This window comes from Danio rerio, chromosome 24 (genome assembly GCF_049306965.1).
Source record: "Danio rerio strain Tuebingen ecotype United States chromosome 24, GRCz12tu, whole genome shotgun sequence".
Taxonomy (NCBI): Eukaryota; Metazoa; Chordata; class Actinopteri; order Cypriniformes; family Danionidae; genus Danio; species Danio rerio.
Genome location: NC_133199.1, coordinates 26,177,940 through 26,192,136, shown reverse-complemented (window position 1 = coordinate 26,192,136; position 14,197 = coordinate 26,177,940). Strand labels below are relative to the sequence as shown.

The 14,197-nt window shown below is 35.2% G+C and overlaps 1 protein-coding gene across 11 annotated transcripts in view; it reads left to right on the top strand.

The window, feature by feature from the left end:
- Positions 1–14,197, top strand: part of ctnnd2a (catenin (cadherin-associated protein), delta 2a) — a 579,694-nt gene that overhangs the window by 425,981 nt on the left and 139,516 nt on the right. For all 11 annotated transcript variants that reach the window (XM_073940674.1, XM_068217203.2, XM_073940678.1 and 8 more), the window contains one exon: positions 375–588. In XM_073940674.1, the coding sequence (XP_073796775.1) occupies positions 375–588 (214 nt within the window). The remainder of the gene's footprint in view (positions 1–374; positions 589–14,197) is intronic.

The following is a 14,197-nucleotide window of genomic DNA, read 5'->3' as shown; positions in this document are numbered from 1 at the left end:
CCGGCTTGACTGACAAAATGTGCATGAAACTGCCATCAATTAATCATGTAGCCCTACAGTGAAGTGTTGTGTTTTGGTGATGTATTCTGCAGCAAGAGTTTGTCTCTTATAAGCTACATTACATGACAAAGTGAATAAGAATGTTTTTTTTTATTTTTTATTTTTATTTTTATCCATTAGCAACATGTAGCTCCTTACCTGCATTTATCAGTCAATTCACCAGTAATTTTCATGTATGTTTCATGTCATGAGTTTACTAGTTAATGCTACTATTCATGTAAAGGCAATTGTTTTACCCTTGTACCCAAACTCACAAAGTCTTGAAAATGTGAAATAACATCCCCCATCATCATGTATCTGTCTGTTTCTCTCAGATACGGAGGCAGGGTGGCATTCAGTTGCTAGTGGATCTGCTGGATCACAGGATGGCTGAAGTTCACAGAAGCGCCTGTGGTGCCCTGAGGAACCTTGTTTACGGCAAGGCCAACGATGATAATAAAATTGCTCTGAAGAACTGTGGAGGAATCCCTGCGCTCGTCCGTCTGCTCCGCAAAACCTCTGATGTGGAAGTCAGAGAACTGGTCACAGGTAAGAACATCTGCTGGCCCTGGCATTATTCTCTCTTCAGTTTGAGTTTTAATTACTTTTATTACAGAATTTCATGGTAAAATGGCGTAATGGCATAATGGCAAAAACTGCACATAAAGGGATATTTCACCAAAAAAAGTAGCATTTTTCATAATTTACTTTGTTATTTGTGTTTGTTTCTTTAGTTGAACAAAAAATAAGATATTTTGAAAATTACTGGTTGCTGGTACCATTTTTTTCCTACTATAGAACTCAATGAGTGGCAGCAACCAGCATAAGTAATAATCTCATAAATATATAAAACCACATGAGAGAGAATAAATGAGGTCATTTTCATGTTTGTATGACTGTCCCTTTAAATCAGTGGGTTTTGATTTCAGGAAGAGTTACATTTTCTTTTAATCGTAAGTACAGAGACTCCAAACTTAATTGTCTTATGATCTGTTTCAAAGCTTTCATCTCTTTAATTTGAAATTCTTGCTCATTGAGTAATGGACAGTTGATTGATGTTTCACAATTAGAATACTTCATTTAGTTCCTATTTTAATATCTCTTTGACAAGAAAATGCATTGGTTTTACTCTAGTCATTGCAAGTGCAGTAACTCAAGCTCATGAAAAATACATTTGCAACAATGATATTATGTTGCTGCCTCTACATTTCATGACAGATAATTTGTGAAATGACCAGCGAGTGGTGCTAAACAGCATGGTCAGATTTCTCAGAAACCGATAAAGATGTCTGTGACATTGTTTTTTTATGTTTAAATAGTATAAAGATTAAAGAAGCCCTGGTAAATCTAACGGCTCATAAAAAATGCATGTTAGTGGCAGATATCGCATTGATTTCTTCTCAACATTTGCGACGTGGAGGCAGTTTTGAAGTAAAATGTCCAGTGAATTGGGCTACAAATCTTCAGTTCAGTTTTCTCTGAAATACATGTGACTGTGGCAATTTTGCATTTGAAAAGTTAATAAAAAAGTAATAAAGAGATGTAAATTATGCAATACAAATGTATGTAAATCATTAATATCAGTGAGAATTTGCCTTCAAAGCCTCCCTCACATTCTGGTTTTGAGCAGGCCAAGCTGTTTCTCATCGCTCTGTGTGAAACTCAGACTGAATGACAACTTAAAACATTAAACCGTTCAGTGTTTTGTTAATAGAGGTTTGATGTTGGGGCTTGTAATCAAGGTAGAGACAATTTCATTGATGTAGAGGAGTCATGTATTAGGCAGTCTGTTATTACGACATTGAATTTTGCATTGACATTTTAACATATCTGCAGTTGTCGAATGAGTAGCTAAAAAAGCATGCTTTATAGCAGTGTTTCTCAACCACATTCCTGGAAGACCACCAACACTGCATATATTGGATGTCTCTTTTGTCTGTCACACCAATTACAGGTCTTTCATTCTATGCTAATGAGCTAAAGATCTGAATCAGGTGCGTTTTTGCTTTAGGAGACACGGAAAATGCGCAGAGCTGGTGGTCTTCCAGGAAAGTGGTTGAGAAACACTGTTTTATTGTATAACTGGGTCAATGTTTTAGTAATTCTGAATGGATACTGAGCAAGTTTGCTATGCTGGAAAAGACATATATATGGATATTGATATGTGGTCCAATCCCTAATCTGATTTCACCAAGCAGGACATGTTGCTGGATCAACATCTATTCCAATCAGCCAATCAGAATTAAGGGATACGTTTATTTAAGCTTAGGGCTAGGTTTGTGTGCTTCTACATGAGTGTTATCCAACTAGTATTCCGCTCTGATTTTGGGAAGACTTTATTGTTATGATTGGGTTTAGGGGTAAGGAATAGGTATGGACCAAAGACTGTAAAAAATATTGACGTAGTATCTTTGACATCACCCATAGGTTTTTGAAGAACACAAAAGATGCTACCAGTAGGCGTGGCCAACCATCGCCTTTTTTTTGACCGATGACAAAAGCGGATACCCTTTTAGCTACAACCCATCCCTGGAGACATCCATACATACCCATTTACACTCATTCACACACACACACTACGGCCAATTTTAGCTTACCCAATTCACCTACACAGCATGTCTTTGGACTTGTGGGGGAAACCGGAGCACCCGGAGGAAACCCAGTGAGAACATGCAAACTCCACACAGAAATGCCAAAATACCCAGCCGGGGCTCGAACCAGCGACCTTCTTGCTGTGAGGTAATTGTGCTACCCACTATGCCATCATGCTGCCCCATACTATTTTATTTTACCTGAACTTTCTCTCCTGTAATTTATCAGTGCTTTATAAAAAAGTTTTTGTTCATTTGTTTTTGTTCACCATCAAGTACAGAAAGAGATATTTTCCTCAAAATAAATTACCTGTCCTAAAAAGAACAACATCTCCAATGGCTTTGCATTCCCAAACATGCTTGTAAATTGTTTCAGTGGCGGAATGGATAGACTCTGGAACGAAGCCACGCTGGAAATGCCTGCTACACTCTGAATTCAGATTAACATATAAATTAAAAGCATTGCACACAGGGCACTTAGAGAGACTTCCTGTCACAAATTAATCAGCAAGCTGGAAGCCTCAAGGTCTCCGGCTGCCCAGAGGATTCTCAGCCTCTCAATCTCAAGCAGAGCAGCGCTTCTGAGTCATGCTTTGCCTGACGGTTTTACTCTGCAGAAATGTGCTTGGGTTTTTTTGACACGCGAAAAGTAGACGCAGCCATATGGACCCACTCGGACCTGATGGTCAGGTGCCCTGCCAGCTTTGGCTTCAGATGCCTGTGAGGTTTGTGCGCAGCTTTTCCCACAACGAAAATGGGCACATCATTCCATCCTGGAGAACGTCACCGTTTGAAAATCAAAAAATTCTGATTTGGAATCATTGATTTGACATCAACCTTCTGTTCTGTCCGATAATGTAGGCACACTTAGTAAATATGAGCAAATAACACTAGGAAGAAAATGTCTTCTGTGTTTAATCTTTTGATCTTATGTTCAAAATATTAACAGGAAGTAAAACTTAATATGCCTGAGTTTGTTTTTGGATGAGAGTAGTGGCTTTTTTCTTTCAGAACTTTAAGTCATTATGTGATGATGTCGACTTTAAGACACAGACTCAATTAACTTCTGCAGTTCTCCAGCTTTGGTTGGTGGACAATTGTTTGTCTGCAGTAAATATAATTGTTTCAGTGATAAGACAAACACGTCATCTGTCAGGCTGAATTATCAACTTAGTTGATGGGAGTTTCTTAGTATTGCCTTCATGGTGTAAATGGGTATTTTTAGTGTTTTTGCTTTGGGTGTTTTCTTGTAGTCATGCCCCATTTTGTAAAGGTCAACAACCTCTTGATACAAATCGCAGCTCTGTTCTTTGGTCTTGCCCATTGTAGTGAATGCATAAGGGTGTATTCACTACAGCAAAGTTTGTTAGTTACTTGCTTATAGACCAAACATGATGTTGATTCTCTTGTTTGGTGCAGTTCACTTGAACACCACCCTTTGGCAAGTAAACACATTCACACCTGTGTGAGCCATCGATTGAACAGTAATACTTTTGCTCCCTTAGCATAGAGTCTGCCATGCAACCCTTAGCTTTCAAAAGAACCAACAAACTCTTGCTGTAGCTCTCAATACATTTTTTAGTGGGGTTTGTTAGTGGTGGTTTATTGGAGAGCATGGCTGATGGTTGAATAGCAACTGAAGACGCCATTGATGGAAAAATCAAGCTAGAGATTTCTGCAAATGTGTGGATAGCGGTCGGATCATATTCATACTTTAAATGATCCACACCATCGTTTATTTGGAAGCAGACCTAACTAATGTGCGAATTTTACATTGACTATTAGGGGGGTCAAGTTTTTAGTTTTGCTCTATGCCTCAGTGAACCAAATGTATATATTTAATTCAATTACATCTAGTTTATTTGAGGAATATTATAGGTGGTTATCAAAAGACATTTATGATATTAAGTAAACAAAGAAATGTTTGCTTTCCTGAACCTATTAATAGAAGACCATAAAAGATTGCACATATTTTTTTATTTTATTTTACTGTTTAACCTTCATATGTGAGCCAGTATATAATAAAATACAAACTAAGCATCTAGTTTTACAGACACCAACAAACGCTTTCACTGTCTGTTGGTGCTTTAGATTTGCTGGTTTCAAACTGTTGAATTCATATTTCTGGCACAAACATGCATTCACAATGGTATGAACCATTATAGAGGTAGTCAAATGTATATTGAAGTGATCTATTATTTTAATTATTAATATTATTATGTAAGATACAGAGCAGAGCAAACTATTTCTTAACTATTAAGGAGCAGATCATAAATTATCATAAAAGTCTTCGTGCTGCAGGTATTAGGAGGTTTGCTGAAGGTGCAGAAAGGGGTTTACATCTTCAATAAACTACGACAGTTTGCGTTCATTGAAAATTAAGAATGATTAATAAATCAATATGAAGCAGTCCCCTAAAAGTGACGTTGTGTCTTCAGTTTCGGGCTCAGGTGCAATTTGCACTCCCATTACAAGCATATCGCGCCAAAGCCCAACTTAACTGTGCAATGGCACACCTCTTCCAACGGGGCCAGGACCGGCCAACTGAACCATGCCTGAGCCCAATTCAGAGCACTCACACTTCTCAAACGAATCGGGAAACGCGCCTGCCAATGGTTCAGATCGCATTGAGTGAGTGCGCCATCAATCGAACAAAACAATATAAGTTAATTTGTGGTGTTGGCCTTTTGTGCTGCCTCATATAAATAGCACATATAGTGATATACAGTATAGTGAAACAGGAAGTTATTGCTAAATGAAAATGTAACATTTCAGTGGGAATACTTTAAAAATGTAATTAGTCTGTGCTGATCGTAAAAAGAGATTTTTTTGTTAATATTCTGAGCAAGCAAACAGAAGGATAAACAATCAAAATATTATTTTTCCAAGTCATCTTTGCTCATATTTACCAAGGGTGTCAATACCAGTAGACAGCATTAGGTACAGCTATTGTAGTTTGTTTATGTGTAGGTGCTAATACATATTTTATCACACATGTATCATAAAGCTTTAAAACATTTTTTCTTATCAAGCATCCTCAAACAGCATAAGCTGTACAACACATTTCCATGTGTAGTTTTCCTAAAGGAAGTGCTTAGAGGCCAGTGTGAAAGATAAATAGAGGAGAGTCTGACTTTGTGAGCGCAAGCTTGTTCCTTTTTGAGTCAGATGACTGTGAAGAACAGATGGATTGTTGGTCTGCAGGAACAGGAAGCTCACTAGAAACCCAGACAACAGAACATCCCTTGAGAAACTGTCTGAATCCTTTGGCAGCGAGAGGTGTTTGAATTGCACTACTCACTGTGATTGTATGCTGAAATTAGGGAGGATTTGTGCTTAGAATAATTCCACTTAGCATCTGGTTTTTGTCTTTTTCTGCATTGTTAGCATACGGCCTTGCTTTTTTAAACCCTTTGTTATCCATTTATGGTATATTCAAACATTCAAAAGTTTTTAATTTTGAATATTTGATGTCTTATTTCTCGTGTGTCCAAGGCTGTGTTTATTCGATGAATGATATATAAAAAGTAGTTATGTGAAATATAATTGCAATTTTAGTTTAATCTTACTAACTGCAAACCGATTGTCAGTATGGGACTAGTTAAGTGCCAGATCTTAATATTTCATATGGAGTGGAATTCGGATGCGCTCTATTTATTATCTAATAACCTAATTTTAGTTTTAACATTGTGTGACATTAATAAGCAGTGTTGGGGTAAGTTACTTTTCAAAGTTGTGCATTACAATGTAAAAATTGTAAAAACCCAAAAAAAGAAGTAACTAGTTGCATTGCATGAAAAGTTAATGTTTTATGTGTTACTTTTTAATTACTTTTTTTTTTTTACTTGATCTCTTTCAGAACTTGCAGGGTATTTAAAAAAGCTGTAGGTTTAATATGCCAAGAAAGTATTGCTGTTTTTAAAGAATACAACCTAAGGGGCCGATCACACCTAACACACTTTGTGCGTTAAGAGGTGCCTCTTTTGAATGGTTTACTAATGACCGTGAGGGTTTTTTGCGCTGCTTATGCGCCCTGCGTGCCTCGTGTTTCAGCTTTCTACTGCACCTCGCGTTTTTGCCGTAGCAGACTCCTAACTTTGACACCCTTGTGAAAAGAGGGGACCAGGCTCACTGTTCACATGTACACGCTCATATTAACATGACTTGGAATAACAAAGACTAAGATTCTTCTTCCGTTTTATCTCATAGTTTAACCAGTTAAACTCTGCATGCCTAGTACCGGGAACAAAATGACGTCATCGGGAGAATAACTATAGATTTAATAATGATATGATATGATATGATATGATATGATATGATATGATATGATATGATATGACATGATATGATATGATATGATATAGGGATGTAACGGTATTGTAAATACCGTCATACCTCAATATTAATTTTTTTCGATATTACCGTAGTCGCATGACTCGGTAAAACTATAGATCTTCTGAGAAAATTTGCTCAGGCGAATGAAGCGAACGGGAGGTACCGGAAACTACAATTCCCATCAGCCCAGGCTTGGCCATAATCCCTTGTGGTCTGTTGTCGCTACAGATCCAGTAATGCGAAATGGAGTGTGCTGCTAGAAGTGGGGATGAAAAAGAGCTGGAAAACCCTAAAGCGGGTGTTGTCGCCACGCGCGTACTGAAAAGTGGTGTTGTCGCACGAGTTCTTATCAGCTGTGTTGTCGCGCGCGTACTGTAAAGCGGGGACGGAGGGTATGTCGCGTCGCAGGGGCACTTTTGATCATTTTGGAAGGGAACTTTCTATCCAAGACTAAAAAGGGCATGTGCACTGCACAGGTTGAGCCCTGTGTGTGCACGTGCCTGCAAGTTGGGGAATAGGACTAATAATCAGTCATGGGGACTGCAGAAACACAGCACACTGTTCAGATTGATGCAGACATGAGATCTCTATCTCACTCATGGTTTGTCCTCTCAAGTGGGGGAAAGACAATGCATAACGTTACCCTCTGCTGTCAACCTGGGCCAAGTCATATCTCTCTGTCCCAGAAACCTCAGTCCCAAATGAGAGGGTTTTTTCTGTTGCAGGGGACATTGTAAATACCCAGAGATACCAGCTTTTACCAGATTATAGTTATATGATAATTTTCCTTAAAACCCATCTATATCTAAGTGAGTGAGTGATTGATTAAATGTTGAATGTGATGAGTTTTCAACAATACTAAATTGAAACTTAATTTTTTTACATGGTTTAATATTTTTTTGTTATTAAAATTGAAGTTCCTGTTTCAAAGCTTACAGATAGATGACTAATTTGTATGTCATTGACACTTTTGGCACTTTTTTGGAGTATTTTCATAAGTTTTGTTTTTTCCTGTAAATGATTCAATAAATACCGTACCGTGACATTCATACCGAGGTATTACCGTACCGTGAAATTCTGATACCGTTACATCCCTAATATGATATGATATCTCAAATGAGATTGTTGTCAATTTGACTCAAATTATTTACTAATTACTGGTTAAATGCTGTTTCATTTTTTTGTCATGGAATATATTTTCCATGCTTACATCCGCTTTAAAAAGTTCTTTTATCAAAGGTTTGTGGTTTTATCAAGTTCTATGATGATTGATCTGTATATTCTAAAAGCGGTGCAAATTAGATTGTAAATTTGACTGAATAGTAAACTTTAAGAATTATTTAAATGTGTATTCTTATGTTAATATGAGATTTTTTTCTATCAGACAATATCTTTTCTGTTCTCCACTGTAAAAATTATTATTATTATTATATTTTATAAGGGATTATTTTATTGTTTTATGATGATTGACAAGTAAATACGAATAGCAGTGCAAATTAATTTGACTTGAAAATTTGACTCAATAATAATTATTAAAAAATCTGTTTTGTGTTGATGTGACATGTTTCTGTCCGATATTACATATTCCATGCATACTGCCACTATAAATAAAAGTTATTTTTTGAAGAGTTTGACATGTGGCCCATCACTTGGATTGCAAAATTTGATGTGGCACACGGGTCTGAAAAGTTTGCCCACCACTGACCTAACACCTAATTGTGCTTGTTTGTGTTTGAATCAAGACTGGTAAAAGAAGTTTAAAAAGTATTTAATCTTAAAACTAAATTAATGTAATATAACAAAGTTAAAGGCATAGTTCACCTAAGAAGCATATTTACTTACCTCAAATGGTTCCAAACCTTTATGGGTTTCTTTTTCTGTTAAACACCAAAAAAGATATTTTGAAGAAAGCAGACAACCGGCAACCATTGACTTTCACAGTAAGGAAAACAAATACAATGGAAGTCAATGGTTACAGGTTTTCAGTTTTGTTTAGTTTTTTTACTTTTTGTCCAACAGAAGAAAGAATCTCAAACAGGTTTGGAACATGTAAAGAGTGAGTAAATAATGACACATATTAGTTTGGAGTTCACTATCCCTTTATAACCCCATCTTTAAAGACATATCATGTAATGTTAAGGAAATAGTTAGTTTTTAGAGAGAAACTTTTTTAATTTTTGTTTAAATGCATTCAACCACATTAGCATTTACAATAGGAAAGCAATTGTTTACAATATGAAGGCAGTTTAAGTTCATTTTCTACTAACTCTGTTGACAAGCTCAAATGTTTTAGACCTCATTTACTCCAGTAGCTTCCTCCATTTGTGATCGGATCAGCTAAACTCATTTAAATACAAGCTGTACATAAAACCTTTGCTCAAAACTCTCAGTAATCCAGTATTTCAGCAACATATTAGCTGTACATAAATATTTAGCCATTACATAGCACAAATTCAGCTCTTTACATGCGCCTTCACACAGACATGCAAAAAAAGTGAAGATGTCTGTAGGATTTTTCCTGGGTACAGTGAGAGACCCTGGTGAAATGAAGCAGTCTAAATGTAGACCTGTGTTCTGCTGGCATGAGATTTGATCTTGGTCAATGTCACCACTGACGACAATTATGTCCTTGTAGTCTCTAGCATTGAGTCTCTCTCTCTCTCTCTCTCTCTCTCTCTCTCTCTCTCTCTCTCTCTCTCTCTCTCGTTCCCTTATGAGAAGCTCTCTGATTAGATACCCTCTCAGTTCAGCAATCAAGGTTGTTCTTTCCTTTCTCTGAACACATGCTTTTGTTCAAAGACTTAAGAAAGTAAAAGTCAAGACTAAAATGAACCACGAAACACTACTGGAACAAGATTGACAGCAATAAAAAGCTCTCTACTGGGCAAGGGTAAACAGAATAGAGTGCTGCGTTAATAGATTCTGCATTTGTGAGACAGATAATGATGACAGATTTTTATTATATTTAGTAAGCGATAAGATATTACTTTTTAAAAAAGCTTGAATCTTGAAATTGAACTGAATTTTATTGAAATAAAAACACCCAGTTAAAAAAACACATTAAACAGTCCTGCTTACTCTACTTAGAAGCCATTATGCCCATGGAATGTCCCCACGATTCATAATCATGTGCATTTTATTTGTGTGTGTACTGGTTTTGGTAGTTGACAGGACAAATTAGTATTTTGACGTGTGTAACCTAGGTATTACAATGCTGAGGTGGTTTACGAGGACATGTCCTGTGTCCTCCCAATTCAAAAGAGCTAAAATCACACTTAACAGTCTTTTCACCCTCAAAATTTGCCACAGGATTCCAATGTACAATATAAAGAGTGCAATATATTAAATTATTTGTCCTCATAAACCACCAAAACAAGTGTGTGTGTGTGTGTGTGCGTGCGTGCGTGCGTGCGTGCGTGCGTGCGTGCGTGCGTGCATGCTTGCGTGCGTGTGTGTGTGTCTAAGTGTTTGTACACTGTCAAGGTCAGCGTCATCAACTATTTAGCTGCCACCTCTTCATACTGACTCATAAATGTGCGTAGTTTCCTATGGAATGATAGAGAGAGAGAATGGGGCGCAGAAAGATTGGTGAAGTGCAGATAAGCAAATGGGAAGAATAAAAGTTTGGTCTGACTCATTTTGCGTGCGCTTTGTAAAGATGATGGGCAGTGGGATTGATGTTGAAGGTTGACTTGATTCTGATTGGTCACTCATGTGTTGTTTGATTTGTCGTCTTTGCTGTTTTTAGAGCTTGTCCTCTATTCCGACATCTGATAATTTTGTTGGTAGCACTGAGTGACACTGAGTGGCTTTTAGCAAGAAACTCTTCACATTACAGAAAATAGCAGAATGGCAGCAAGGTCTTTCATTAAGTGCAGCAGGAGGTGAGATTTAGACAAACGTGTTGTTTAAAACTCTCTTGTTATCTCTCTTGCTGGTTTTGAATCTGGGATCCAAGAGTTGTTTTTTATTTAGAATACTTAATTATATACAAAAAAATTAATTCATAGTTCATAACCATTCATTTTATTTTATTTTATTTTTATTTTATTTTTGTCCTTTTTGATTAAAGGGAAGGACGAGGACTTAAGTGTAGGAACTAATGGGTATGTATTCATTGTAAAAAAACAAAACAAAAAGCCCTGAGGGGGAAAAGAATAATAAAACACATGAACAAACTTGACTGGGCAGGCTGGCAGGGATCAGGGCTTGACAGAGAGAACGAGGCCTGCATCCAAGCACAAACTGAAACCTGTATATATATATATATATATATTTTTTTTTTTAAGGAAATCCCTATATGAATATGACATTGAAGTCTGAATAAATAGTTGAAGATTCATTAGTCGTCCTGTGATTTATTTATATATATTATTTCCTATAATATTTTTTCTTCTGGAGAAAGTCTTATTTGTTTTATTTCTGCTAAAGTAAATGCCGTTTTTATTTTTTAAAATCATTTTATATCAATATTATTAGCCACTTAAGCAATATTTTTTTTATTTTCTACAAAACAAACCACTTTTATACAATAATGTGCCTAACTACACTAACTTGCCTAAATAACTTAATTATCCTACACTGTAAAAAAAAAATCTGAGGTGGCAGAAAAAAAAGTCAAACAATGGTTGCTAAATTAAAGAAATTTACCTTAAAATAACAGCTCCCCAGCCGCCGGAAAAAAAAGAGTAAAATTACAAATTATTTTATAGTGTAGTTAAGCCTTTAAATGTCACTTTAAGCTGAATGCTTGCATCTTGAATATGAATATTATATATTGTCATCATGGTAAATATAAAATAAATCTGTTATTAGAAATTATTAAAAATATTATATTTATATATATATATATATATATATATATATATATATATATATATATATATATATATATATATATATATATATCCAGAACCAAGGTCGATGAAAAGCAGTCAGCGAAAAGTCACTTCATTAAATCTCAGTAATGTCCTATGTTAAACCTCTTGAAATTATATGAATAGTTGTGCCTATTAATTTGCTTTGTCTAAATGAATAAATAAATCTAATGCATGTTCTCAGAATTTCGAAAGCTTTGTAGAATTTGAGCAAGTCCTCAAATTTGATAATGCTTCTAGGTTCAGAGAGAGTTGTGTGTTAGTTATGCATCTGCGGAAACAATGTAAAGTGTAGCTAATAAAACAGGAGTATGCTAAAAGCATGCTTTATTTAGAGCTAGTGCGTTTTTTCTGTTTAAAACATAATTGCTTGGATTTGCTTTGTTTTGTAGTCGCATGGAAAGTGGTCTGAAATACATTTGTGCTGCTGGCAGAGAGAATGTTCTGGAGTTTTTTAAGGATGAAATTGGAGATGTAGCATCTGTCAGGATAAATTACAGCCTCTCTCAGGTGAGATATTGATGAGATCACGATCTGCTGATTAGCTGCACGCTTGGCTAAATTGGCTGTTTCTCATTTGCAGGATGTTTTAGATTTGACTGCTTGAAATCGACCTCCCACAACCTTAGTAAGAACGCCTTCTTATTGAAACTTGAAAAAATGCCCTTTGATATCTAAGAGATGGATGTTATATTTGGTCTGGAATTTTGTAATCACTATATTAAAGAACTTCAAAGCTACGCAGAGAGGTATAATACCTGATGCTGAAAGAACACACATGCTGTACCGTGAGTGGGCTGTGTTTAGTGTGCAGATATTTCTCTCAAACATTTCAAAAATCTGGAGTGGTTAGATTTTTTTGTTTGTTTTTGAAAGAAGTCTTGCTCTATGTTTACCAGGGCTGGATTTATTCATTCATTCATTTATTTTCTTTCAGCTTACTCCTTTTTTATCAGGGGTCACCACAGTGGAATAAACCACCAACTTATCCATCAAATGTTTTACAGAGTGGATGCGCTTTCAGTGGCAGACCAGGGTTGAATTTATTTCATTAAGAATATTTGTTATTTATTACAAATTTAATTGTAATGAAAAAAAAAATCACTTTTTAATTATTTTTCTTTTTTCTTTTTGTGTACATTCATGTGTTTTTGAATGAATCAACCTCTTTGAACAAATCAGTTGAATTAAATGTGTGACATAGACAGTAACTTGCCAATGACTGCTTGCTGTTTTTATTTTCAAAGTATAAATTATATTAATCATTTAATATAATAAAATAGAATGTATTTAAACAAATATAAATGAAAGAATTTGACAAAAGAGGATATGTTTAAGGTTATAAAATACTAATAAAATTTTGCAATTCTTCAAAGATTAAAAAAAGTTTATTTATTAGTTTAATTATTTTTTCGAGATTTTGGCTGATCTAGATTGTTATTGTTATCTACAGTAAATACATTTCTGTAATCAAAGAGTAATGTTTAATTCTGTTTTATGATATTTTATGTCCAGTTTTGGTGTGTTAGTTTTCTAGTTTTTTATTTTTTAATTTTTTGCAAATTTTAGTTTACAACCTAGAATTTAGCCTATACTATATGCATCACTAGTATTTGTGTTATAGATGTTGTTTTTAAATGTTTTAGATATTTATTTTTATTTTATTTTATTTTATTTCATTATTTTTTTTAGGCCTACCAGGGATTTTATATACTGGTAGTGTCTGTTTTGATTTTGGGATATCAGAAATTTACTGGTAATAGGTAATTTTTTTCTGTATTATATTATATTATATTATATTATATTATATTATATTATATTATATTATATTATATTATATTATATTATATTATTCATTCATTCATTCAATCATTTTCTTGTTGGCTTAGTCCCTTTATTAATCCGGGGTCACCCGGATTATTAATGCTGTGCATTAATAACTTAATAAGTAACCATATTCTTTATTATTGTAGATATGTTTGATAGAGTGTAAAGTTGTTCACTGTTTAAAAATCTAACATTTTGAAATATTTATATTTATTGGTTAATATATCGATTATCAGCCTCCAAAGTGTTTAACGCATGAAGTGTTATCGGTTATTGGTCTCGGCAAAAAAGCCATATTGGTGCATCCCTACTAAATTTGTCCAAATTCTACCCCTTAGCCTTTCCCCTTACCCCTGCTCCTTGTTTTGTGCATTCATGTGAAGGGGTAGGGGTGTCCCAATTCACTTTTGCTTAAAGGGGTAGAGCTAAGGGGAAGGCTAGATAGCCCTTGAAATGGATAAGAATGGATGAGATTTTTTTTTGCCTCTTGGTTTCGAGAGTGGTCCTGAAAAATCTCAGTCCTAAGGC